The 26650-nt window shown below is 43.0% G+C and overlaps 1 protein-coding gene across 1 annotated transcript in view; it reads right to left on the bottom strand.

The window, feature by feature from the left end:
* The window catches only part of RASAL2 (RAS protein activator like 2), a 158491-nt gene that overhangs the window by 29672 nt on the left and 102169 nt on the right, over positions 1 to 26650 (bottom strand). The window contains exons 4-5 of the mRNA XM_054384631.1: positions 23679 to 23785; positions 9664 to 9773 (exon numbers count right to left, since the gene is read on the bottom strand). Coding sequence (XP_054240606.1) covers positions 9664 to 9773; positions 23679 to 23785 — 217 coding nt within the window. The remainder of the gene's footprint in view (positions 1 to 9663; positions 9774 to 23678; positions 23786 to 26650) is intronic.

The raw sequence follows: 26650 nt of genomic DNA, 5'->3' as shown, positions 1-26650 counted from the left end.
CTTACTATCCCAAGCCTTTAAACTAAGTACAAATATTCAAATTACTTCTCACTTCTCAGTACTTACATTGACATTTTGCATTTTCTTCTTCAGCTGCTTCTCCCAGTTTTAACAGTTTCCAATTTTTCTGATATCTCCATCCTCTTTAAATTTCTCCTCACTGACACATACTGCTTCTCTTTTTCAGTTGACTGTCCTGTAAATCCCAGAGCTCTTCCAGAGCTGGTGTCTCCCACATTCACAGCACCTCTTGATCAAGGCAGTCTGATCTTTTCCCCTACCAGTTCTAGAGTATTCCACAGATACATCCCTCCACTGTGCTTTAGCTTTCTGCAACCAACAGCAACATTGTAAGACATGCCCTAACACTTTCTGTATTCTCCCAAGCCCATTTACTGCAACATCTATGCACAGCAGGGAGCTCTACTGTCAAACAGCACTGCAAAACATGCTCAATTTATAGATGACAGTGGCTTCACCCATGCTCCTTCTAATCCCAAACTGACACCTCAACTATAAGCTTCTGCAGTAAAGTCATATCATAGCTAGGCACAACCAGCATTTTCACTTCAAAAGGTGAACACTATGTGCATACACACCCCTCATTTTTCTTTAGGTGGAACTCAGTCAAAGCCTTCACAGATTACCAACGGGGAGGAAGCACACTGCCTCCCAGCTCAGCAGAAAATGAGCTGTTTACCTGGCACTCTGGATTTTGTCAAGATACTGAAGCTTGTGCTGGGTCCCTAAGCCTGATCAGCGATCTGTGGAAGTGTGTCCATGAATATGGCTGCACCTCCAGCAAGTACACTAAGCACAGCAAAGAGATGTGGAAGTAGAAAGGCACAGTTGCCTACACATTAGGCAGAGCAAAACAATGCTCTGAAAGGTTGCTTTCTGACCGGCGTTTGTTCTCACAGTATTGCCTCCTCTCTTCAATTCTCACTATCTAGGCTCAACAATCAAATAGAAAATGTTTTTAAAAATGTATTTATGGGGGAATGAAAAGCACAGCTACCTCAATTTTGGAAAAGAAGTGTTTTTTATATACTTCCTTCACATATCTTATACAGAAATATCCTCCCATTTTGTAACCTTTGCAAGAACAAATTCCTCCTACCTGTGAGCAATTCTATGGGGAAACAGAGGGGAAAAAATACAACCCACATTTGGAACAGGCGTCTTCAGTACATCTAAGGCTGCTTAACAACAAGAACTTGGGTACCACATGACACATGTAAAGCAACAAGCAGAGTTCAGCTGGCTGCTCTTTTGTGCAAAATGAAATGCTGAAAGTATTGGAGCAGATTCGTGTACGATAAGATTTATGAAACAGTCAGGGAGAACTTTGTTCCCATTTAATATACTGAATGACCTGAGAGCAGGCAGCAAAACCCTTTCATCAGAGGGATATTACAAAGACCCTGATTTCAAATGCAAAGCAGCAGCAGTGGTACAAATGCGTTGGCTGCGCTGTGCACGCTTTGTTAGAACAGGTTACAGCAGCAGCTGTACCGACGCAAACCCAAAACCTCAGCCATGTATAATTGAACACTTTGCTGCAGTTAAGGTAGGGCAAGTCTAAAATAAACACACCACAATACACCACTTTAATATCATCTCTGCAAAATCCTCTCTAATTTCTCCTCTCAAGAAAGCACTGCTGAGGTCACTTGGCTTCTGTCTTTATCCCAAACTCTCAACAATTCCAGTCCTAACAAAGTACTTCAGTGCATGATGCAGGGAGCTGGCGGAAAGCCTGTAGCCAACTCTTGCCTCAGCTCCTTGTCAGAGAAAGAATCACAGAATCATAGAATGGTTTGGAAGGGACCTTAAAGATCATCTAGTTCCAACCTCCCCACCACAGGCACGGACACCTTCCACTAGACCAGGTTGCATGGAGTGGTCAGAAAGAAAGGGAAGAGGAGGGAAAGAAAAAGAATTACCACATAAAGAAGAAAGAAAAAGAGATTTTACAAATCACAGTTAAGTGGAGGCTGCACTTGGAAGAAGACAAACAAAGCACACCTTACATGAAACAACTGTACAGCCACTTAGCAGTGCATCCCCAAATCATAGCGGTGCCACATGTCGCAGCCCTTCCTCTCCAACTTCCTTCTCTGGGCTATGTCTTGGACAGTAAATCCTGCTGGGAGAGGAAGAAAGGGCACACAAATCCAGGAGGAGCTCTTCCTTAAGCCTCAGGTTAGGAGTTTCAGAACAGCACCACGCCAGGCAGATAAGCTGGGGCCAGAAGGAAAGTCACAGCAGCACCAGCAAGGAAACCTCTCTCCTCGTTGGCAGTGCTCCCACCTGGCCCCACAGGCAATGCGAAGAGGCTCCCAGGTGCGTGTTGCCATGGTGTGGCCTCCTGTAAGGAGAGCGGGTGGGCCAGGAGAGGCAGCAAGCACAGGGAGGTCCACAGACCTGACAAAGATGACCTTTGCAGAAAGAAAGAAGCCCCTCCTCTTCCCACTCTACAAGTTTAACAAGACCCAGATAGTTAAAAGACAGTGGGAGAGAGTGAAGCAGCTTCCAAGAATGCCTCCAAACAGCCTTTGGGGACAGGGTGGGAGGAAATGCAGGTACATGCAGAAACTGCTCCGTGCCTCCACATCTCACCTTGTAAATTAAATCTTTCAGGAGTATCTGTTCTGCTTCATTGCTCTCCTAACTAGTTAGTTGTGAACATTTTCTGTTGTGTTGCAGATCAGCTGCAGCACAGTTAGTTTTGTTGACTCAGGGTCCTGGGGCAGAGGAATGTCTGTCTTCAGTCCCCTGAAGTTACCATATTTGTCACAGCTCAATAAACTGATTAAGTGGCTTAGAATTGGTACTTTGTCTTCCATAAACACCACAACAATGTTGTAAAGTTGCTGGTTAGATAGAACCACACGCATTTACAAACACAAGTGCATGCATTTGTAAGCACCATGGTGTATGTATTTCATCTATTGATAGACCTGCAAAGCAAATCATTGCCTAAATCAGCAGTATCCCAATCAATAGAGGCAATAATAGGTCTCTGCTGCTTTAAAGCCTCATCTGATATTCTGAAGCTGTAAGTAACCGCAAAGGAAAATTGCTCTCTGGCTTCTTCCTCACGCAGAGGCACTGTTAATAAACTGGTGACTAACTTCCCACTGTCCAGCAAAGGGGCTGGATTAACAGGGTCGTTCCTTTATGAGGTAGGAAACTACTGGTAAAATGAGAGCTGCTCAGAGTCCCTGTTAAGAGAGAGGTAATCCCAGAGAAGCAGATTACTATAAACAGGAAGATCGCACATGCAGAAGGTGGGGGAAGGGTTGTTTGTACAAATCTGTTTCTGTTAAACAGCTCCATTAACAACACAAATCCTGTTTTAAATTATAATTAACCTCCCATGATCAGGTTGTTTTTTTTCTTTTCTGCTTTTTCTGCAGGCAAAAAGAAAAAAGAAAAAAAAAAGCAAAGGACAACATACGAGGTCAGAGCAAACAGCTATCAACAGCATCAAACAATTCTCACAGAAGTATTCCACATAATTTCTTTCCAATAGGAAAAACAGGTAGAGGAGGAGTATGTCAGGAAACACTTTAAACTTCTCACCTCTTTTCACATATTTTGTAGTATGGGTCTTCAGAGCTGCATCATTTCTTTCTAAATCAGAGCTGAGCCACTGCCCCGAACTACTGACCTGGCAACAGCATATGGCTGCTACTGAAAAAGATCTCTTCAACAACACTATCTTGCTGGCCCAGCCCCAAGCTGACCCTCTCTCCTTGCACACCATAATTCAGTAATTTTCCACTATGGGAAGATCTGGACTGTAAGCCGGGAAGTAGAAAGCTCTGGCTTTTAGTGGCTGCCCATGGCATGCAGCAGCCTATTAGCCGACCTCTATTATATTCTACTGTCTACAAGGCGTGTAGGACAAAGGGTTAAAATCCTAATTGCTTTGGTTATGAAGCTCTCCTGCTGATTTTGACCTATTTAAAAGCCAACTTACAAAGCACAAAAGACTTTCAATTACTGAGCTTACCAGGGAGAGCACAACATTGTTTGGAAAACAAGCCTGTAGACATCAATGTATAGAAATGAGCTACCAAGGAACAGAATCGCATCATCTGTCTCCTTTACCAAACTGGTGTCATGGTAAAGGACATTGAAAAACATCTTTTGTTCAGCCCAAGCACCTGGCTAAAGCCAGATCTCCACCGGTCTTACACAAAACTGTACTTCTGCATGCTTCCAATAACTCCAGCACAACACCCGTGTGTTTACAGACACTCCCCGAGATCACAAAGTTGGATTCAATACTTAGCCACTCGCAAAGTCACAGGAGAGAGCTTGGACTGTAAGGCAGGGAACTTTCTGCTCAGCGCTGCGATTCGAAATCCCAGCCCTGCTGAACTGGCCCCTAAGGTCGGCAGCATCACCTGCACTACAGGTGTGCTCTGAAGCATTGAGTTTCCCCGTGGAAGCCTTCATTTTGTAGGCACCACACCCCGCTTCATTTTCCAACTGCCAATTAGCAGAACATCCTACTACTTGGTCAACAATCCTACAAGTCTAACCAGTTTAATTATTAATTTTTCATTTTTAAATAAGTTACTCAAAGTTTCTGGTTTAAGGTGCACTTTCTACTCATCTGCAGTTCCATGCTGGCTTTTTCTGATCACACTGCATCAGCCTTCCACTGACAGTCTGTTCTTTTCTTGCAAGGCTCTACCCAAAGTCTCATTGTTTGATTTGTGGATTTGTAAAGCCCTTCCCTACTTGCCTGCTCTCCCTGCAGATCACAGTTTATCCAACAGACACCTCATACAGCTGCTGAATTTCACAGCACTCACGTTGTCCTTAGTCTATTGTAACTGTGCTCTCTGCTATTAATGTTTTGAATACTTCTGTTTTGCTGGACCAGAGATGCTTAACTGATCCAGTTTCATTTCCCTGCAAAGTGATTTACAGGTGAGATTATGAGGAAAAGTCCAAGGTTTGAGAAAAGCATCAGCCATTAAGAAGTATGTTTTTAGACAAGCATCAAGTGAGCTTGCAGGTGGAACAGAACAGCCTAGAACCAACATGAAGGTTTGCCACAAAACCCCTTAACATTGAGATTTTGTCCAGTTTTCACTGAAAAACAAGCAACTGTCTGAGGATTGAAAAAAAAAAATCTGGCTGAAAGAAATATGTTCACAAAAACAGGAGCGAGACATCTCTCCAGAGATAAACCACTCCCCACCCCCTTTCCCCATACTCCAGCATGCAGATAGAAAGAGATATGCTGAATGAATAGAAGCCCGCGGTGAGTCAAGCCTTAATAACGTGTTGTGTAACACAGATTTTTATCCCTGCATCTGCACCAGGACAAAACTCACCCACCTCTCTGGCAATTGGCATTAAATTCGAATGAACGGGCGCGTGAAACGCGTTGGGGTTTGCGTCTATTATTTATGGAATCTGTGCTATTTCTATCCTGCCAAGAAAGCAGGAGGGAGGAGTGAGAACTTACCGAAAGTAGAAGAAGCTGTCGTTGGAGCAGCGGTAGCGTCTCACCATAAAGCCCAGAGCCATGGCTACCTGCTTCCCCGCAACCTGCCTGAGCCCATTGTCAGCAAGGACGTGGCAGGTCCTGTGCTCCGCTACGACTATCTGATAATGCCATAAAATGACTTTTGTAAAGCAAGAGGATTCCCACGTGGCAGTAAATCCCAACAGGGCAAAACCCTCCCAGCTGTCCACAGAGCTTTAGAGCTGTCGCCGAGACCATATGCAGCCAGTCTCAACCATCTTCGCTCCCTCACCATAAACAGAACGGAGGCGAGAACTGTCAGTCCACTTGCAAACACTCTCCAGTTCCTATCCACAAACTGAATATATTAATTTGGTCTCTTCTTTCAAATGCAATTTTCCTCAAATGTTTTATCAAGCTTTTTTACACGTTTTATATACCAACGCTGAGACAAATGTGTGGATTTGAAGAGCTCAAAGAATGCAGTGGGAAACGGGCTAGGAAAGCTGTGAAAGATGATACAGTAACATGGTGCCAGATGGCCTTATGGTGAGAGCTGCTGAGACCTGGTGAGATGATGCACTGGCCACACATCTGAAAAGCTTCATTCACATCTGATGTGGGTCACAAACAAGCAGAGTCTATGTCTTCCCATGTTAGTGCCTTGTAAAAGTAAAACAGGATTTCAAGTACAACAGGCCACCCAGCAAACAACCTGAATCTGGAGTAATAGAAGAGATGCAAGCTACAGACTGAGAGGTTGTGGATTTCTGCAAGACAGCTGGATGCTGACCAACAGTGGGCTCCTTTCTGGAGGGGCAGCTCTCTCCTCATCCACTGACTCAGTCACACTGCAACAAAAGTTAGCAGCCAGAAAAAAAGTAGGTTGACCAACTGGTTTCTGCTGAAACTGAATTACGAAAAAAATCTACCACTTATCTGCATCACTCCTTCCTACAGCATTCCTGAATCCTTTCCATTTTAGATCAACTCTGAACAGACAGTATCCATCCACTGTCACCATCTGGCATGGCATGTAGTGTTACAGCATCCCATATCTTGATGTGAACTGGGATAACTCATCTTCCTCACTACTGATTTTTAGAGATGTTTATCTATAAGCATGTCCTGTTTCTCAAGAGGACCCAAACATCTCAAAAGCATGAGAAAGCAACATGACAGCAGCCTCTATTTCCTTCTCACCTTTGCAGGGTTTTAATTTGTTAAGCTATATAATGCTTTCTTTGAAGGCAGGGCTCTTGTTTTTGCAAGAAAAGGTAGATGCTATCAGTCAACTTGGCCCTGAAAACTTCTCTAACACCATGACATCACTTAGTATCACCTGCTTAAAATGGGAAAGGGCTGACTCACAGGGGTAGGACAGGAAAGTTTTCACTGCAACAGATCGAGACTCAGGCAGAAAGCAGGGAGAGCAGAAGGTGAGAGAATGGCAGCTCCCTCTCATGAAGTAAGTCAGCTGCTATGTGTTAGCTTCTTTCAGGCAGAAACAGTTGTCACTGATTTGTCCCATTGGAAAAAAAAATCCTAAACAACAGCATAATTCCAAACATGAATCAATCTTTTCAGTGTCTTCTTTCCTCCAGCTCACCTCCCTCCCAGCACACTAATCTGCTCCTCATCTTCAGTGCTTCATTCTCACATGTTTTTTTCAGTTGTTTTTCCTGCTGCTGTATCCACCAACTGCATTTGTCAGGCACCCTTAGATACAGAGTGAAACATATGGGAGAGAAGGGAGAAAGTATTGGCAACTTACACTTTACAGTAGAACTGAATTTCCTTTATGGATTTATTTATAAAACCCCATTAGAAAAGTAGCAGCTCTAACCATAAACTTTCAAAGTTGGTGTGTTCAGTCAGTGCACTCTCAGATCAGACCATGATGCAAAGAGGACTTTATTAAATCTTCCATCTTTCCAACTAAAGGTAACTACAAAGGCTGAGTAGTGCTGTTGCACTTTCCTTCCAAAAGGAACTTAGCAGCAATTTGTGACTCTCACCTGCAGCACGAAGCTTCAAACAGAGCCTGAGGTGAGACATATGTTTTTGAACAGCACTACTCTTTTGTGCAAAGATTTCTGCCTTAATAAAACCAATGTCCATTGTCTTCCACATTGCTTGGCCACTCTCAAATGGCCACCCTTGCTTCCAGACTCTCCCCTCTGCTCACCTTAGCAGGTACCTCTGAAAGGGGGAAGACCTCACCAGCTTCACTCCATTAGTAACAAATAATTGTATCAAGTCACAGAACCGCTCCAAACACTGTGCCACCTCTGCCTTACAGCTGCAAGATGTGTTGCTATAAGACTGGTGTAGAAGGCCAAAGCAGTAGGGTGATTGGATGGAAAGTGAAGAGCAACCACCAGCTTGTCCCTCTCCAATACCCTGCACATTCCTAGCCTTCCAGGGACGTGTTCCCTCAACCTCTGTGTGGACCCCGACACTGGAACTTCTCAGTTCATTTGCTCTTGCATCCTCTTTTTTAAATCCATGCCAAGGAGACTTAAGAGGACTGACAGAAGAGGCCAGCTCTACCTAATGCCATCACTGCACGCAGTGGATTTTATGCTTTCCAAGCCATCAGAGAAAATACATGTTTCAATCAAGTCTAGTTGCAATCCATGCCAGCACTGGCAGGGTGTAGAGAAGGATCTGGTTTTAAAGAGAAGGCAGCTTTGCTGTGTATAATACCATGTCTTAAACCAAAGTTGTAGGGATTAATTACAGCTCAATTCCCTGGCTTTCCCAGAACAGCAGCGTTTCCCTTACACTGCAAAAGCAAGTGCCATCAGTCCACATTCAGCACAAGTACCAATCTAGGGAAAGACAAATATATACCTAGAGCAAAAAGGTTTTTGCATTACAGAACTTGAAGCAAAGCTGGTTGCAAACAATGGTTTAAATAACAGTTATTTTATCACATGGGGGCATTACTCAACATGCTCACGCTGACTGAGTTGCTTTTTACAGGCAAGCTGCAACTCCCTGAAAACAGGGATTTGTACCAAAACTCAAACCAGACTGGGTGAACGTCACTATGACTCGAGGAGCAGCAGCATCTACATCATTACTCACATTTGGTGAGCAGCAGCAGCCTTTCCTGTAACTCATGAAGTTAACAAGACCTCCAACACCCGAAGCTTTGCTACCGCCACGATTTTGTGGTGCCGCCTCTCAGGTCGAGCAGTCAGCACAGCATGCCAGATACAACAAATGAATTCAACCCAGCTAAGGGAGAAGGGAAAAGGCACTGAACAACGTAAAATCACAAAAGCCTGCCGTGGCCTTAAGTACAGGGCAACCTGTTTTTCACTCAATTTAGTTCTCCTGCTGTGCTACTGTGGAACGTAACAGAGGGTAATGTTTAATAAAAACAATTAAGAGACTTCGCAAATAGTTAGGAAGAACTGTGGGTGAGAGATTTGCTTGCCTCACACACAATCCATTCCCAGCCTGAATCACCAGCCAAAACTGAACAAGCACAAATATGCCAAATGGAGCCCTAAGATGGTCAGAAGTGACCAAGTTTTCCAGTTTTTTGAAAGACAAAGCATCTATTCATTGTAGTAACACTGAAATAACTGCAAAATCGACTGCCATTAGCAAGGATTCTTGATGTGCTAAATCATTATATATGATTCTAGGACTGCCATTAGCAAGGATTCTTGATGTGCTAAATCATTATATATAATTCTAGGACTGCCATTAGCAAGGATTCTTAACGTGCCTGCACTGAGCACCTCTGAGCTCTGCTCATACCAACATGATTCCTTTCACTGGCTGCTGCCTGATCTGCAGGTAAGTGATGTATGCATAAAGGTAAGGTTCTCTAAAGCTGATCAATCCAACAGTTTTGTATCATGAAATTTAAAGCCTGCAGTTTATTTGAAACAGAGGTACAAACAGGTATTTGAGTTCATATGCTTAACCTGAACTTTTTGCCAGCTATTAAGAGCAGTAAGAGTTTTCAGTCATGTGTCAGCAGTGCATTCTATAATAAATAATTTTTTACATTAGACTACAGTCAGCTCCCCAACCACCCATCTCCCAGTTGAACAATAAATCCCCTTCCCTGCTCTCTACCATGTGGAGATTTTGTCAAGTGCTTCTGGTTGAGGAGAGATTGTTTCAGGAGCCACACTGAACCTTACCTGTCATCAGCATTGCGGAGAGATGGGAGACGGAAACTTGTGTTCCTGTCCAGCTTCGACTGACTCTTTGTCCTCTTGATGGACCCTTTCAGACGTTTACTGAAGAAGCCCTAAAATGAGAAGTTGCAGAAGTGAACCAGGGAAACTGATGCCAGTAATAGATCAATCGATGCACTGTTACTGAATCCAAACTCAGCAGCAATTCCTGCTGACAGTGACTGCTGAACATGCTGCAGTGGGTTTCCTCTGAGCAGGAAGAAAGGCAGGGCAGGATCATCAGTGACAGTTCCACTATCTGATAGCTTCAAATGGCAATAATTAACACTACTCCCATTACCGGTGCAATGCAATGAATTACAACTATTGTACAACAGACCCAACCCTCAATAATTATCATTTAACAGGGAGTAGTCTTAGCAGTGTTTGTTCCTACCTCTCCTTTACACAGAGTGGTTTTAATTCTTGGTCACAATAAGAGTACAAGCTGGCTTTTATTGTAAGTTTCTACTGCATCCAGGTTTTCCTTTTTTATTCAGACAGGGCACATGAAGTCTAACACTAATTTCAATAGTGTCACTGGCCAGAATTTAAAACTTTGAAAGACTTCACATACTGGTGACTCCAGATACCAGCTCAACTCAAAAATCTACTTATGATCCAAAAATACTGAATCTTCAAGTAACTCATCTTCTGAACTACCATCGTTCATCAAACAATCACAGACCAAAGACGTGAGAGCTGAGAGAGCCTCTGGGGATCTAGCCAGCCTCCTGCTTGCTGTGGGTGTACTACCAATAATAGCCAACTTTGACTTTGTCTAGTGAAGTCTCTGGTGATGGAGGTTTTGCCACTTCTCGCAGTTCAGTGTTGCATCACCCTTCTAGTAAGAGAATTTTTCCTTGTGTTCAACAAAACCCTCCCAAGCAGCAATCTGCAGCTGCTGCCTCTTTGTAGCATCTGCCACTATGGGGAAAAGTTTGGCTCCATCATCTCTGTAATTCCTCTCTCCAGTGCAGCAGGCTGCCTTGTGTCACCCCTTCACCTTTTATAAGACAGATAAACAAGTCCTCAGCCTCACCTCACCATTCTCTCCTTGTTGGTATCATCAAGAGCTACTGATGTGAATCAGGAGCGTGTATGATGATACATGAAGAGGTGCATTTATAGATGGGGGGATATCACAGAAATATTTCAACTCCTGAACATGGGATTTTCTCCTATAGCCCTTTACATTAGTTTGAGCATAACATGCATCTTAAATAAACCGTATTGTGTCCAAATACTTCCAGGGCTGGCAGACATAAATGCATAAACACTCTTTGGTATGATCAAAGCAACCCCAGAGGTTTTTAATCCAATAGGATTAAGCAACATTTTACTGCCTGAATCTGCTCTGCTCCTTCACAGAACAGCTGCATGAAACCACTGTACCCTGGGCACTGCTGTCAAGAGATTCACCACAGTTGAGTGAGTCCACATGGTGGTTATAGCTTGGTAGAACGTTTTTTTTGGTGTGGATTCAACCATCAGATCTACAGCTGGACTTCAGCAAAGGTCTAGTGAGAGTGATACCCAGCTGGGGCTGGCCCTCTCTCCCATCATCTGTGGTTTGCTAGGCTGGATGTCGAGTACAGCTGCTTTTGAACACGTTCACAGGGCAAGCCTCCACAAGCTGTTTGGGACAGGTGACAGATGCTGCCCACAGCTGCCTCCTGTAATACAGAAATCAGCAAATTGGAGACAAACAAGGTCTCCTGTTCTTTCCTGCACAGAACACTGACAAAGCAAGAGTATTATATCAGCTCCAGGTGACTCAGCCAGGCTGAAGTAAAAGATAAGAAAAAAATTCTTCACTTTGAGAGTAGCAGAGATCTGAAGCAGGCTGCCCAGGAAGGTTATGGACTCTCCTTCTCTGGAGAGATTCCAAACCTGCCTGGATGCGATCCTGTATGATTTACTCTAGGAGATCCTGTTCTAGCAGGGGGGTTGGACTAGATGATCTTCAAAGGTCCCTTCCAGCTCCTACCATTCTGTGTACAGTACAGGACTAGTCCATCTTTCAGACTCCTAAGAATTAGACCATTACAAAAAAATATTAATTTATCTGTAATATTTCTATATGAAAAAATCTCACATCTCTTTCACTACTTCGGGCAGAAAGTGAGGTTTATTGACTGAACAGGGTGTTACTTCCCATGGAAAACTGGACCAGGTCATCTCTGGAGGTCCCTTCCAACTTGTGCTGCTCTGTGATTCTACAGTATTCAAAGGAAAGGGCTCCCACTCTCTTCTCATCAGTGGATGCTAGGTTAATTGTTGGAAAAGAAGTTGCTTCAAACAGCAAAGCCCAGATGTGGTCAGGTTCAAGACAGACTGCAAGTACCTCTAAACCAACTTTCCAGTCTCATGCTTGCCTTTATCTTCCCATATTTTCAGTGTTCCCTTTTAAACCAGCTGTAGCCCCCTCCCTTTAAACAACCACATCCTTCAACTCCCCCTCTACCTTTCCTCATTCTGTTATTCTTGGTGCCTTTAAATGTAGCTTGTTCCTCTTCTTCCACACAACAGCCCTCTTCATACATACTGGTAACGGGATTCTCCCCCTCTTCACACTCCTCATTCTGTTTATTTCAATGAACAACACAGTGAGTCCTGCTAAATGGTCAAGTGTGGAAGAAATTCAGCCAAATCCACAATTCCTCAGGCCCATATCCATGACATCTTCAGCAAATACAACAAGATGACCTGCTTGCTCTTCCATTGAGATTTGGATGGTGATGTATTATTGAGAGCCTGTTCATACCTGATAGCGGCACTAGGATGACAGAATCACAGAGTGGTTTGGGTTGGAAGGGAGCTTTAAAGGTCACCTAGTCCAACCCTCCAGCAGTCAGCAGGGATGTCTTCAACTAGAACAGGTTGCTCAGAGCCCCATCCAACCTGACCTGGAACGCTTCCAGGAGTGGGGCATCTACCAGCTCTCTGGGCAACCTGTGCCAGTATTTCACTACCCTCACTGTCAAAATTCTCATCCTTCTATCCAGTCTAAATCTCTCCTCTTTGGCTCAGGATCTTTCTAGCACATACAGATCACCCTCTCCCAAATACGTATGCAGGAAACAATTTGCTCACACACACCAGAGCCTGACATGCATCTGTTCACAGGCTACACAGAGAAATTGGGATGCCCTGTGGGATGGTTCTGCAGGGTACAAAGGATGAGGGAATCTGTTTTCAGCACCTGAGGCAGAGCCACGTTTACAGGCTGCCCTTCCGTTTCTGAGGCTTGCCAGCCAGCAGGCTCCTCAGGGGTGAAAGCTGCTGCATTCTCCTGAAATAGGAAATAAAAGTAGAAAAGGCATGACCTGATATCTAGATACTGCCAAGTCCCCCTGACAAATCTACACAGCATGCTGGGGTGAAAGGTACTGTCAAATGGTACTGCAAAAAGGGAAGAAGTGGGCTTAGCTGTGTGCCACTCAAACTCTACCCATGTTCCTGTGCTTTTCTTGGTCCTGGTACTGAAAAAGCGCCTTTGAAAAACCCTGTAATCAGTAGATGCTCTTGGGCTTCTCTTGGGGCCATTGCTGGAATTCAAGCAGAGGATGTATAGCATTTTCAAAGTCACTTTCATATATTCTGACCTCTCAGCATAAAAGGTAACAGACCCAACTACAGGGATTCAGATCTGGTGGACCCTGGCTCTGTTCCAGTACCTCTCAGTCTACTCAAATTGCAAACACAAAATAACATGTTTTTCTCTCCTTAAGGGCAAAGAAGACAAAGCTGACCCAGTTTCAGCAGGGGTCCAAAAGTATTTATATTGAACCACTCCAAATCCCACTCAGAGAGGGACCATGAATATTCATTTTTATGTGCATGCACACTTTTAAATTGGCTTTGCTTTAACAGTAGTGAAACATGTTCTTGGTTTAATTGAACATAATCTATTCCCTAATGAAATAAATATGCTGTCTAAGGTTGAATAAGGCTATCTAGAGCTTAGTGTACAAAAAAAGTATGAAATACTAGGGTGAAAATATACTTAAAGACAGAAATTATTCAAACAAAGAGTGTACTTATTGGTCATTCTCAAAAGATTTGAAAAACATTTGCAATGTTTGCTCTCTGCACCTTGCTGGCAGCTCATGCAGGGCCAGTGCTTACAGATGGACAACCTGGGAGCAGCATGAAAAATTCACGTGCCAGAAGTGAGCAGGGCTTTATGACTTCTATTTGCCAAAGGAAATGCTTTTATATACTGAATGCAGATATAAAAAAGATCTAGTGATGAAAAATAAACTTCCATCTGCAACAATACCATCTAACTGAAAGGATTGTTCTGTTTTTCTTTTTTCTTCTATAGGTGAGAAATCCCTGCCAATGCTAATAGCTGCAGCTTGTACCATTGAAAAGACAAAAGTACCTTGACTTCCTTTCTTATTGTCCAGGTATTCCTCTTAAACACTTACTTCAACACAAAATGCACTGCTGTTTAGGGTCCTTTATCCCTAAATGAAATGAAGCTCTGAGCTTTAAAGAATCATTGTGGAATATTTTTAACGACAGTGGGAATTATACTGCTTAAACAAACACCCTCAGACAAGAAGATGTAAACTTACCAACCAAACTGCCAGAAATTTGGAGATTTTGTTCTTAATTGAAAAAAGGGACAAAATACTTGGTAGAATGAATTAGCTAGGATCAGTACCATGTAAATGTTGCATTTTAAGAGGAGTCCAGTGAGAGAATAAAGGTAGAAGAACTGTGTATTAATCCCTCAAAAGACAGATTTGATGGCCCACACCTAATGGAACAAAGCTGGGTATACATTCCCCTCAGAACTACAGGTTTAGGGGACCAGAGATGGAAAACAGAGATGGGGGTCAATGGGAGAACTGAAGCACACGCTCAGTCAGGCATATGGAATAGGTTCAGAGCAGGTTCATCATCTCAGCCAAAAGCATCAAACACTGGGGTAAGAAATCCCAGTGGTACAGCATCTAAAAATAATGCAATCCCACTGAGAATTCGATTCATCTCATTTGGAAGTTAAGCAACTCATCCCTCTCGCTCTGCCAAGAAGAAATTGCCACAGGAGTAGTGATAAATTCAGCAGGCAGAGCCTGTAACTTCCCTCCATAGCTGCACAAGGAAGGTACAGAAACTCTGATCCCCATGTCTCTTGAATTTGGGGCTGGTGGTTGCTCAGGGCAGCTTTGGCTCACTTTGTTTCACAGATGACAACTGTCTGTCTGTCCCTAACCTCAGCAGAGCAGCACAGGAGCTGCCCAACAAATCCAAAGGCAGTCCTAGTATGAACTACTCAACTCCTTGACTGTTGCTCCCTACAGATGCACTGATTTCTTCACTCTGGGGAGAACAGCTCATGCATAATAGAGCATGATTGTCTTTCTTGTTAATTCAGCCATGAACTAACAGAACCACATAACTATAACACAAATTACCCATCAATAAAACGCAATGGGACTAGGGCAAGTTTCAAAGCACAAAACCCAGAGGTAAAATGGGTGACAATCCTACAGACAGTGCTGCAATTTGCAGGACCATTACCTACGTGAAGTCTTTCTGGGGACAAACACATTGCCTTTTGGAAGCTTGCAGCACATCTTGAACATTCATAAGTCTCAGTGAGGAGCACTGATGCATTATTTATAACAGCAGGTGGGTAACTTTGTTTGCACAGCGATGAGACTTGCTCTCTCTGAGGGGAAGGCCTGGATGGGTACAAAGATAACACCCAAGTGACTGTGGACGACAGCAGAACTGCCTCCCGACTGCTGCGTGCATTAGTACATGAAACGTTTTATCTCTTACGTTGCTCACAAGCAGCTAGCAAGAAAAAAAAAATATCACTGCCAAGTGTAAATGCCCTCCTGTGCCAGTAATGCTATAAAGCTGTGGGAAGCAAAGGAGCAGGTGAAGATAGCCAGGCTGTAAACTGGAAAGATCCAACGAGTAGGATATTCCAGGGATGTGATGGTTTGAAACTGTCTTTTTAATTTTTCCTTGCAAAGTTCAGAACAGAGAAAGTGAAAGAGTGTAAATAAATCACTATTGTTTGTAAGAGAGCAAAATACTGATTGTTCTAAACACTTCCATTGGATAGATAGAAATGTTTAAGAACTATTACCCAAAACAAAGTGGGGCACTCTGCACATTCTGCGTTCTGCAGTGGGGGCAGTTGCTGGGCTGTCTGGATGCTGTTTTCCTCTTCTTCTCTTCTGGCTGAAGATAACACACTGACCTTGGCAGCTAAGTTAACAACTTTCTGCTCTAACTAACTCTGCTTTCTGTCCAAGTGGGGTCTGGGGGGGAAGCTCCTGGGAGAGGGAGGCCCCTTTGGGAAGGGTCCCCTTTGGGGGGAAGCAAAGGGAGATTGGTTGTACTTTTCTGTTGATTGTGTATATTTGTACATATTCATTGCATTTCATCGTAGATTGTAGACTCTGCTTGTAAATACAGCTTTCATTTGCTTCCAGACTGGGCTAGCCTGGTTATTGTCGGTGGGGGGGAATTTCAGCTCACACTGACACACAGGGATTAGGAGCAAATATGGTCAAGTTTACTATCCCCTGCAGAACAACAACAGAACACCAATATAACTAGCAAGGAGGTGGAGGAGTTTGCTTATGAGCCCAGTAACCCTCCTTATTAAAACATCAGCCAAGAGTGCACAGCAGAACCACTGCTGGAAACAACTATATACACGCACCTTGGTGGCAATATAAACAACAAGGCAGTGACTTACAGCAGTCAAATTCCACCCTCAACTCCTCCGAAAAGCCTGGCACTTTGTCACTGAAGGGGTGGTTTGTGCACAGGCAGAGAAGAATAAAAACCCTGTTTGAATGTATAAACAGCGGATAAAGCACAATAAAAGTGAAGTGGTATTACGTAAATCTGCCAGAGCTTTCACTCTAATGCACCACTCTCTTCTGATCTTCTCATCCCAGCAAGAAAACTAGAACAAAACCAAACTCCAGAAGTATAAACTGATTACAGGCAGACAAGAGGGGGATTTACAAATGATATGTTTTAAAGACCAGCTCTTTTAGAAACAAAAGCAAGAAGGGATTATAGATGTATAAAACAAATAGAAAGGAAATTAACTAAGCTCCTCATGCACCCTGTTATGTAAGAAAACTGAGGGAGAATTTAACATGAGAGGCAGCACATTTGATTGTCAGGAGACCTTTTCTAATGCCATCTATAAACCATTCCCTACAATTCTCTACCACAAGATATTATACAGACAATTTTTTTCAGCAAGATTAAAAAAGGATTACGTGTTTATATAAGGAAGAATAACATATGTAGCTGCATTAGTCAGGTTTAAAAATAACAAGAGTGAGCAATTATCATGCTTCAGGACACAAGCTGATCAACAGCAAGGATCAGGAAGATATTTTTCCCCTGATGGGACAGCACTGCAGATTTGGCCAGATAACAATTTCAACTTTCCTATGAAAAATTGCCTCCAGTCACAGGAGGGACGCAGAATAGGATGAACAAGTTTAAAACCAGCAATAAGAAAACCAAGGAAATGGGAGTGGATACCACAACAGAGACATGCTGATAACACATCTATTAATAAAATGTATGGTAAGATTGTATGTTCCCTGTGTGACGTGCAGTCAAAAGAACTAAGGGGATCAAATTCCCAAGTCACTGGGAATTATACTAAAAAATTCATGAAGAAACAAAAGCTTCCTGATAGCTGGGGAGAGCTACATCAGGTCTTCAGATCCCAGTTCAGCAAGGTGTTAAGCATGAGTGCAACTGGGAGCTGTCCACATTAGGCACTAGCATAAGAACATCCTTAAAAGCCCCTCTGCAGGAACTAAGAAAGGCCAGATGTCTGGTCAAGAGAATAAAACAATGGTGATACATATTCTAAGAAACTGGTCATCTGAGTCTATCAGAGTGTTTAATCAAACAACAGTTATCAGCTGTAGCTGGTGAAGTAGGTGGAGAAGTGATGGCCTCCAGCCCACCTTGCCATGATTCAAGTGGTTGTGTTTTTGACTTTCCCTCATGTCAGGAAGCAGGCAATGATTTTTATGACCCTGGCTCTATAGTCCCCTGGCACACAGCCAGTAAGCAGCCCAGCACTTCAGGCCTTTACCTTTTGATAACACAACATACATACTAATTAGAACAATTAACGGTAATGAGCTTTGTCAAAGCCAGTAACACAAACCTGAGAACCAGCTGCAGTTGTATCTAAAAAGAGTAATTATGACAAGTGATAAGGTATCAAGGTAGAAGAAAGGGTCCAATGGGATGTGGTGGGGATGGTGGCATGACTGCTTCTGTTTAACATCTTTGTTAATGACCTGGAAGAAAAGTTAAACAGCACATTAATTACACTCAGCTATATTAAATTAGGAGGTGAAGCGAGGGCCAAGGGAGGACAGAGAAATAACACAAAGGGTGGTGAGCAATTAGAAACTGATAACACACATTCCTGTGAACTTGAGTACCAGAACTTGGAGAATCAGTCGAAGGGAATTAAAAACAGAAGAGCAAGGAGAGTGAAAAAAGGGCCAGGAAGACTGATTTACAGAGGATGCATTAATTAAACTCTGCAGAAGCTGAGTAAGCCATGATTTGGGAGGTGAAGGACAGAATGAGTCGGCACACATTTAAAACCTATCAAACCAAGGATGGAAATGTTTAAAGCTGGACGTGTTTATAGCTATAACCATTTATAATTCCCCTACACTAATTGCAGGGGAATCAAAGTCAAGTTTACACCAAATATGAGCAAAAAAAAAATGTCCCTGTTGTTCAGGTTTACCAGATGATGTCACAGAGTGGACATATCCATCACCTAACTCAAGGCTGAAGTTTGATGCAATGAGCATCCTGAAGATAGCCAGTTACTCATTTATGCCTCCTGACACAGAATCTGTGGAGTAACAGCCAGCATATGCCCAAGCCACCACATCACAGGCAAACAATAAACAAAGCAGATTCAAACAAGCGTGCCATGGTAGGAGTGGAAAGTGGAAAGAAAAATGCTCATCTTATAAGAAGGAGGACAGATCTGAGCACAGTCAGTTTTTCATGGAGGGTGCCACAATGCCTTGCACCGCCATAGATCAGTGATTCCTTCTCTGTATTAGCACTGAGGCAAAATTAAAAATGTGTACTTGTATGCCACCAGGTCACATAGCCAGAAGAGATCAGTCCTGTCCTAACCTGGCAGCACGACGGCAGCAGCAGTGCTCTGGAGGAGCAACAATTTTGCTGACTGCATAAAAGATGAGGCTGGGCAGCCACAAGATCTCATCAAGCTTTGACCTTCACTTAGGCTGGCTGCATTGTCTTCTGTTCCATTTAGCAGTACTCTTAAAGAGCAAAGAGGCAGGCAGTATTTCTATAGATCCAATTATACTCTTGACTCGAAACAAACCAAGGCAATCTGTAAGTAGCAGTCTTCCCATCAAACACACACAGGGCTCCTATAAAAATCATCTTATTTACTTCAAAGATTGTGTTCTGGCTTTCCTGTCTCATTTGTACTTGTTTCTTTGCCTCTTTCTCATCTTTTTCCCTCCCTAATAGCCAGCAGACACAGATGAATCATATATTATTTGTAATAACAACTCCCTAACAACCCTACCCCAAAGAAGCAAAAGCTGGAGAGCATGATGTGAGTCTGAAGAGTGGTTTAGTAATTTCTCTTTAGCCAGCCACTGCAGGATGTTTGAAGACTTTGATAATCTCCTATTTATCCTGGCCCCTCAATTCCAACAGCAGAGCAATGACAGAACATGGTAGGTTGCTGCAGAGTGCAACAGTAGGGAACGGGATGCGCTGAGCCCAAGATGCTCTGCCAGGACATAGTGTGTGTGGGAAGGGAAAAGCTGGTTTCTCGCCCACCTGTGCATCATGGTGCCTACTTCCAGCCAGTTCCGTCTGCCTTCCTATTTGTTCAGTCAAATAATATTCATTATTAAAAATATGGTTTCTCCTATATATGCATAGCTATAAGAAGCACACATCTGGCTGTGAGAAGACACACACACACACTTCTTTGTCTCCATTTTCCTATCTTTTCTGCCCTTCCGTCCTCTCTCCATATCCCTCCCAGATCCACTTGGAAATTGTCAAACGGCAATAAAAACAACTGAACCTATATGGAGACCAAAGTTGTACCTGCAGGCAAGAATATTTGGGGAAATGGGGAAGCAAAAGAAAGGGCGAGCACCAAGAGCTCTTATCTCTGTAGGCATGTCAGCATTAGCAGAATCCTCTTTATTCACCTTGGTAGGAGGTAACCAGAAGAAACATGTTGCACATGCTTGTCAGAGGAGTGGTTAGTCCTGAGAGAGAGCTTGTTCATAAGTACTGAAATTCTACTTCTCACACACCAGTAAATTTAAACACTCTTCTTTTCTTCCAGCAGGAGGCAGGGATGCAAACTGACTGAGCCTTACATGTCAGCCCCTTAAAATAAATCCATTAGTGACCACTGCCACTGAAGAGACTGCTTAAAAAAATGTCTCACCAAGGAAATGTTTGCTTAAAGGCTGTTATGAATCAAAATTCCAGATGCTAAACAAATGCCAATTAGCAGTATTTAAAAAAAAACAGATGCCTTGCTCTGAGCAAGTACCACTGCCTGGTGTTTGAAAGGGGAAAAACCTTGCACAGAATATGCTGGAAGCCACTGTCCTATTGAGAAGACAGCTTTTAAATAGCTTTTGAGAGTCAAACTTAAAAAGCTGTAAAAGCAACTTATTATGAAAGTCTCAGCATAATTTTCCATCAGTATGGAAGAAGGTTAAGCTGTTCCCTGCCTTAAGCTGCTTTCAGTTAGAAATTCAAGTGCTGAGGAAAAGAGGTATGGCAGAGAGTCAGGGGAAGGAGAACCGAGGCAGCACTACACCACAGCTGCTTATAGCCTTCCAACCTGCACTGCAGGTGTCAATGCTCAGAAAAACAAAAAGTTCTCTTATTATTCATCTCCTTCACATGTATAATAAATCCCTGTCACATAAAGATGACCTCACACGCAAATTTAAAGCCATTATAGACACCCTTTACATCCTTCACTTGAAGCTCTTTTCAGACCACTGATCTGAGACTTCCATGAGGCACCCAAGTCATCACACCTACTTCTGAGAGCTGAGAAATTCTTAATATAAATCAAAGGAAGAAAGATGATTCCTCCCCAGCTTATCACCTGCCTATTAGACGTGTGCCAATCCACAAAGTTAACAAGGTATTTTATTTCAGGAGGCTTGGACTGAGCTCATCTGTATTCTTCAGCAATCTTGACTTCTAATTGCAGCTTGCTCTTTTAAACAGATCAGGAGTCGGCATGTTTTAAAACAGGCTGATCTCAGCCCCCACCTGCACTGCAACCTGCTCAGGAGTCACAGCAGATAAATGGGCTTTTCAGAGCAAAACCTACAGAGCCAGAATCTTTGTACCTATAAGAAAGACAGGAGGGGGCATTATGCTCCTGGGTATGCAGGTGGCCAGATGGACAAAGAAGCGTAATACCAACTACACGTGGCACAAATAGCTTCTGGTTTTTTTTTTTTGCTGGTTTATGCCCAAGAAGGACAGCTTCCTGAGCCTATTTCCCAGAGTCCTAAAAGCCCTAGCACACTGCCAGAAGAAAGGAGAAGCATTCTGCATGGTTCTTGTTTTGAAAGGGGGCAGGAGGCTAAGAAGTGTTAAAGAGTTATTAGAGAAGAATTAGAGAAACAGTAAAACATTACTTAAAAGATAAGATCAACATCAAAAAACCTGCAACAATGAGGAAGAAAGAAAAGAGGAGCCATATGAAAAAAACACTACAGATAGCAATCAAACATTTCTGATACATAGCTTGCAGTTGTCAGACAAAGACTAAGTTAATGCATGTACACATCTGAAGGCTAGGGCAATTACTTATAGATGGAATCGAAGAAGACATAATTTTTGATAAACAAAGTCAAGAACAGAACTTCTGAAGGCTCTCAGAGTACAGAAATCTTCCTGGAACTGTGTGGACCATGGGTTCAGCACAGAAATTTCAGAACTTGACATAACAGAATATACTTCTGACAACTTCATACGCAACATCTTCAAGACTCTTCCCCCCCCCCAAGTACTATCTAGAAAACAGGTCATTGAAGTGATAGAGGATGGATCATAGAATCACAGAATAGCTGAGGTGGGAAGGCATCTGTGGAGACTGTCTAGTCCAGTTCCCCTGCTCAAAGCTGGGTAAACTAGAGCAAGATACTTAGGGCTATGCGTCCAGTCTGCTTTTGAGTATATCTCAAAAGATGGAGACTCCACAACCTCTCCAGGCAACCTGTTCCAGTGTCTAATCACCCTTAGAGAAGGGGAAAAAAAAAATAAAAGGCTTTTATGTTTGAATTGATTTCTTTTATTTCAATTTGTGCTCACTGCCTCTTGTCCAAAGAGCCTGGCTCCATCGTCTTTATTACCTTCTATCAGGTATTTATACACATTGTTAAGATTTCCTGCAGAGCTTCCTCTTCTCAAGGCTAAGCAATATACTCTGCTTTAACTGCTACTACAGGTACTTTTTGAACTGAAGGAAAAATGTTATTCATGATCTTTCACTAGACGTTACAAGTTCAAGCTTTTTAGACGCTTTCTGATGTGAAAGCCTCTACCAAAAAAATACTCTTCACAATGAGGACAGTCAAACTTCAGAAGGAAGGCTGTGCAATCTGCATCCTTGGAGGTTTTCAACACCTGACTGGAGAATGCTCTGAGCGACCTGGTAAATCTTGGTCCAGCTTTGAAGAGGGGCATAGATCAGAGACTTCCAGAGATCCCTTCCAAACTATATTATTCTATGACGAAGACCCAAGCATGAACACCCAGTATGAACTCACTTCCTTGGTCCCTTTTTCAATCCCAATAAATCATCAGTGCACCAGTTGCTTTGAACACCATCTATTTTATACACTCTGACCAACATTAATCCTTTTATAATTTAAATAGCTCTCATTAAATCCTTGACTTTTTATCTTATTTTTAAAAGGACACAGAAGAATTTAATCAAAACCCAAGTTTCATATGTTTTGATCTGGGTGTGTGCAGGAAGTGTGCTTAAAAGGGATGAGTGCTAACTAAAGCAAAACAAGAACATACACACTGAGGTACAGAAATGGCACTCACATCCATAGGGAATATACAATCCCCACAATGTTCACTGTGTAATTCTCCCTGATTTTAACTCAGGTTTTAAAGTAAGCAGATGACTTAGGAGGGGTATGAAAGTATACATAGAGAGGTATGAAAATATTTGCAATATTCAAGTTAGATGGTTTGAAATATGAACAAACACCGGTAAAAAATTAATGAGCACCTCACTTTGCTTTGAAGATTCTGCCCTCAGTTTAATAATAGCAAGGCCTTTGTGCTCATGCATACACTGACCAAAGACCGCCACAAGCAAGAAAATCCAGACTCTATCTGAAAATGCCTCATGCAGACTCACAGCTAACCAAGATCATGACAAAATCCAAAAACCTAAAGAGCAATTAACACACCTGCAAAAATTCTACTGGCTTCCAAATAAACTGTGAAGCCATTTCAGTTTTCTGTGTACTTCATTGGCATGAGGGAAAAATAACACGGTGTCACCAAGCTAAAGGAACTTTCTTCCTAGTTGAAACTGAATATGCAATGCAATCCCTGGCGGTGACTTCAAAAGTATTTATATAGGTCGCTGCCCACATGAACACTGATGTTTCACTATCTGCAGCTTTACATCAAGGCAATGAAAATAAGCAAGTTACAGATCTACCAGAAATCTCATTGATAATACATGACAGTTGATACCAATACCTCTTGGTCCACTGGAAATGTTAACTAAATACTCCTCTTCCTCCCTCCCCACCCCCCAACCCTGCCTTGCCTCCCAGAGCTTAGTTGCACACTGTGATATTTTAATCTCCTCCTCCTATTCAATGAGAAAAATTCCTCCTTTGCAGGAAGGGCACACTTACTGGCACTTTGAAAGGAGAAGTATTCGAAGCATCCATGGAGTTGGTTTTCTCAGAGGTGCTGGTCCCGGAGATGCTCCGTCTGCGAGGAGATCTCTCTGCTGGGACCTCTGAGGAAGAGAAGAAAAAGAAGGTGAATGGGTGCTGGGGGGTGGGGAATAGTCAGGTTTTCTGCTCTATAGGAGAGATGCCTCAGCAAAGTTTCGAGTGTGTTAGTGAATTGCTGAATTACACTCTCCTATTTTTCTATCTCTTATTTATTCACTAAATTACAGTAGCATTTCCACTGACAGATTCAAGGTTGTGGATCTGGCTTGGCAGTAGGCAATTGAAATAAAAAATGCTGGTAAAGATCAATATCCAAACATATGCAGTATTCTACCCTTCTTTGTGAGATACTGTTCAGAGAACTTTATAATTATTTTTTATTTTTACACAATGCAGTAATTAACAGATACCTAAAAATCACAACATAGGGAATCACAACGCAGGGAAGCTTGGTTTTAGTCACAACTGAACCCCATTTGACATAGGTCCAAGTTTGGTCTAACAGGATCACACTACTTGCTCAAACCATGCAAGCAGCAGAAGACTCCTAACTGCCTGGGTAATATGACAGATACATCTCTGCAGATTAAAAAAAAAAAATAGGTCAACTTCTCCTCATTCTGGGAATATGACCTTACTAAGATACGACTTTGGCATCTTAAATCTATGCAGGCTGATCTGACGAGCACAAATATTCATGAAGGATGCACTTAGATATTTTTATAGCATACTAAATGTGGATAATAGCTTAACAAAGTATACAGAGTATTAACAACCTCTCCACAAACATATATACAGTGCATATATGCATTTTTATGTACAGCTAGATAGACATACACAAACATACGGATACCTTTATCACAACTGCTGCCCATCTCCAGCTCAATTGCCAGACTTAAAGGAATCCAGCTTCACAAAACATCCCCCGACATGGGGAGGGAAAGAAATCACTTCCTAGCAGAAAGTCCATTGTTATCTTCTGAATCTTAAAGAAAAGGAGTAAGCTGTGACTCCAGACAGTGACATTTTGACTCCTGCCGTTTTCCTTTCAAGAGACAGATGCAGCTTAAACTTCCATTTCTGGCCGCCTGGCCCTGGGGATCCGTGCTACTTCCACTTAAGAAAACGCCGGGTCTCTGGGTTCCCCCTCCCTTCCCAGGGCTTGCAGAGAGCAAGCGAACGAGCAAGAAGCACACAGGACTGCAGCTATTCAATCAATCGCTCCGACTGCACATCCTCATTAGTTACTTTCAAGCTATTAACAGACGCCCAACTGCCGGCTTCCCTCTGCCACAGAAAATTTCTCTGTATATCCTGATTCACAGCAGCAAAGAAAAAAAAAGGTTTGCAGAGATAGACAGCCAGCTGGTGCCACGAGAGCAGTGTTTGCCTCCAAATAACCAGAGGAAAAATGAGAGAAGCCTTCTTCAGGGATAACGTTACTTGTGATGTCTTTGCATACCGGATTTTGATTTCACCAGAGTTATAACGTGCGTCTCCCATGGACGCTTGAAGAAGGACAAAATGGAGCATACCGAACGAGAGGCTCAGAAACCTGGACCCTGCAATGCTACTGTCTCACACTCTAGATATTTATCTCCTAAAAAAACCCAGACTGCTAACCATCAGCCTCTCAGGCTGCCGGTAACCATCAGTGGGGAAAGGACTGCCAAGAGGGAGAAGAGCCTCCTAAACTGGGCAAACAAAGTCTTAACAGACAATGTGGCTACCACTGAAAAATGGGCAGGGCACAGCTGCTTGCTGCTGACCATGATGAGCTCTGCTTGCACCCATCAAGTAAATGACGGTCTGACAAAGCTCGCAGTAACTGCTCCAGAGCAATGCCACCTTTAGGGAGATCTCTCCTTCGGCTAGTGAGCAGCAGGCTGCATTTTCTCTTACAGCTAAGGAGACATCGCCCGTTCCAGCCAGCATTCCAGCGCTGGAGGGTAAGTCCCTGTCAGGGCACCTTTACAGAACAAAGCACTTGGAGCAGGGCCAGCGCTAGCCCAAGGGTTTTGCGGAGCGGTCAGTTGCACCGTCTCAGGAGCCTCTGCAGAGCTTGCTGATTTTCATCTGAAGATGAGCTCTTTTATCCCCCCAGCCTCCTCACTCTACCTCCAAGAAGGGAAACTTCTTTTCTGCAGCGCCTGTAAGTGCTGCTCTCATAAAGAGAGCTGCATTAGGTGGGATTGAAGTGCCTGCTTCTGCTGTTCCCACTGTAAGTGTCATGAAAGCAAGTGGGAGTGGTACGTTCGCTTGGGGCCGGGGATGACAGGGAGCACCTTTTCTTTTTACATCAAATAGTAATGCATAACGTAACAGGCTGGGCTTTCTCCACTTCTCACACACAGGAAATCACATCAAAACTGCTTCAGTAATTTAACACAGTCTGTTAACTTTGCTGAGTCATAAATGAGAACAGGAGCCTGAGTTTCCCCACTATTTTCAACAGTAGGTTCTGCAGGAAGGGCAGTTTAGGAAGAAGTTTAACTTTAACCCAAATGGAGTGGAAGAGCTACAAGGAAAGCGCCTGGCTCTCCCTGCCTTCCCCTTTTCCCCCACAGCAACCCAGCAGCAGTTGAGCTCTCTGTGAATACAACACTGACATTTCATTGCTAGAATGAGTTTTGTCAGTTCTTCAGACCATCAGAAGGGAAAACGCAATATTCACAAAGTACCTGCAATGAAATAAAAATGAAAATACCTTTCCCTCCCTTCTCCTTCCAAAAAACCAAGCACAAATAAACAAGATGTTCAGTCCTCAGGAAAAAGAATACCTAGGTGTAGGAAAGTTGTTAAGAGATGTTACCTGGAAATTAAAGGCTAAATCAACCTGCTATGATGTCCATAGAACAGTGGTTTTGCTGAGCTGAGGGGAAAAGAAAAAAAATCTATACTGTCACCACCAGGCAAAAAATGAGACA

The sequence above is a fragment of the Indicator indicator genome, chromosome 10 (genome assembly GCF_027791375.1).
Source record: "Indicator indicator isolate 239-I01 chromosome 10, UM_Iind_1.1, whole genome shotgun sequence".
NCBI lineage: Eukaryota > Metazoa > Chordata > Aves > Piciformes > Indicatoridae > Indicator > Indicator indicator.
This window is presented reverse-complemented; position numbering and strand designations above follow the sequence as displayed.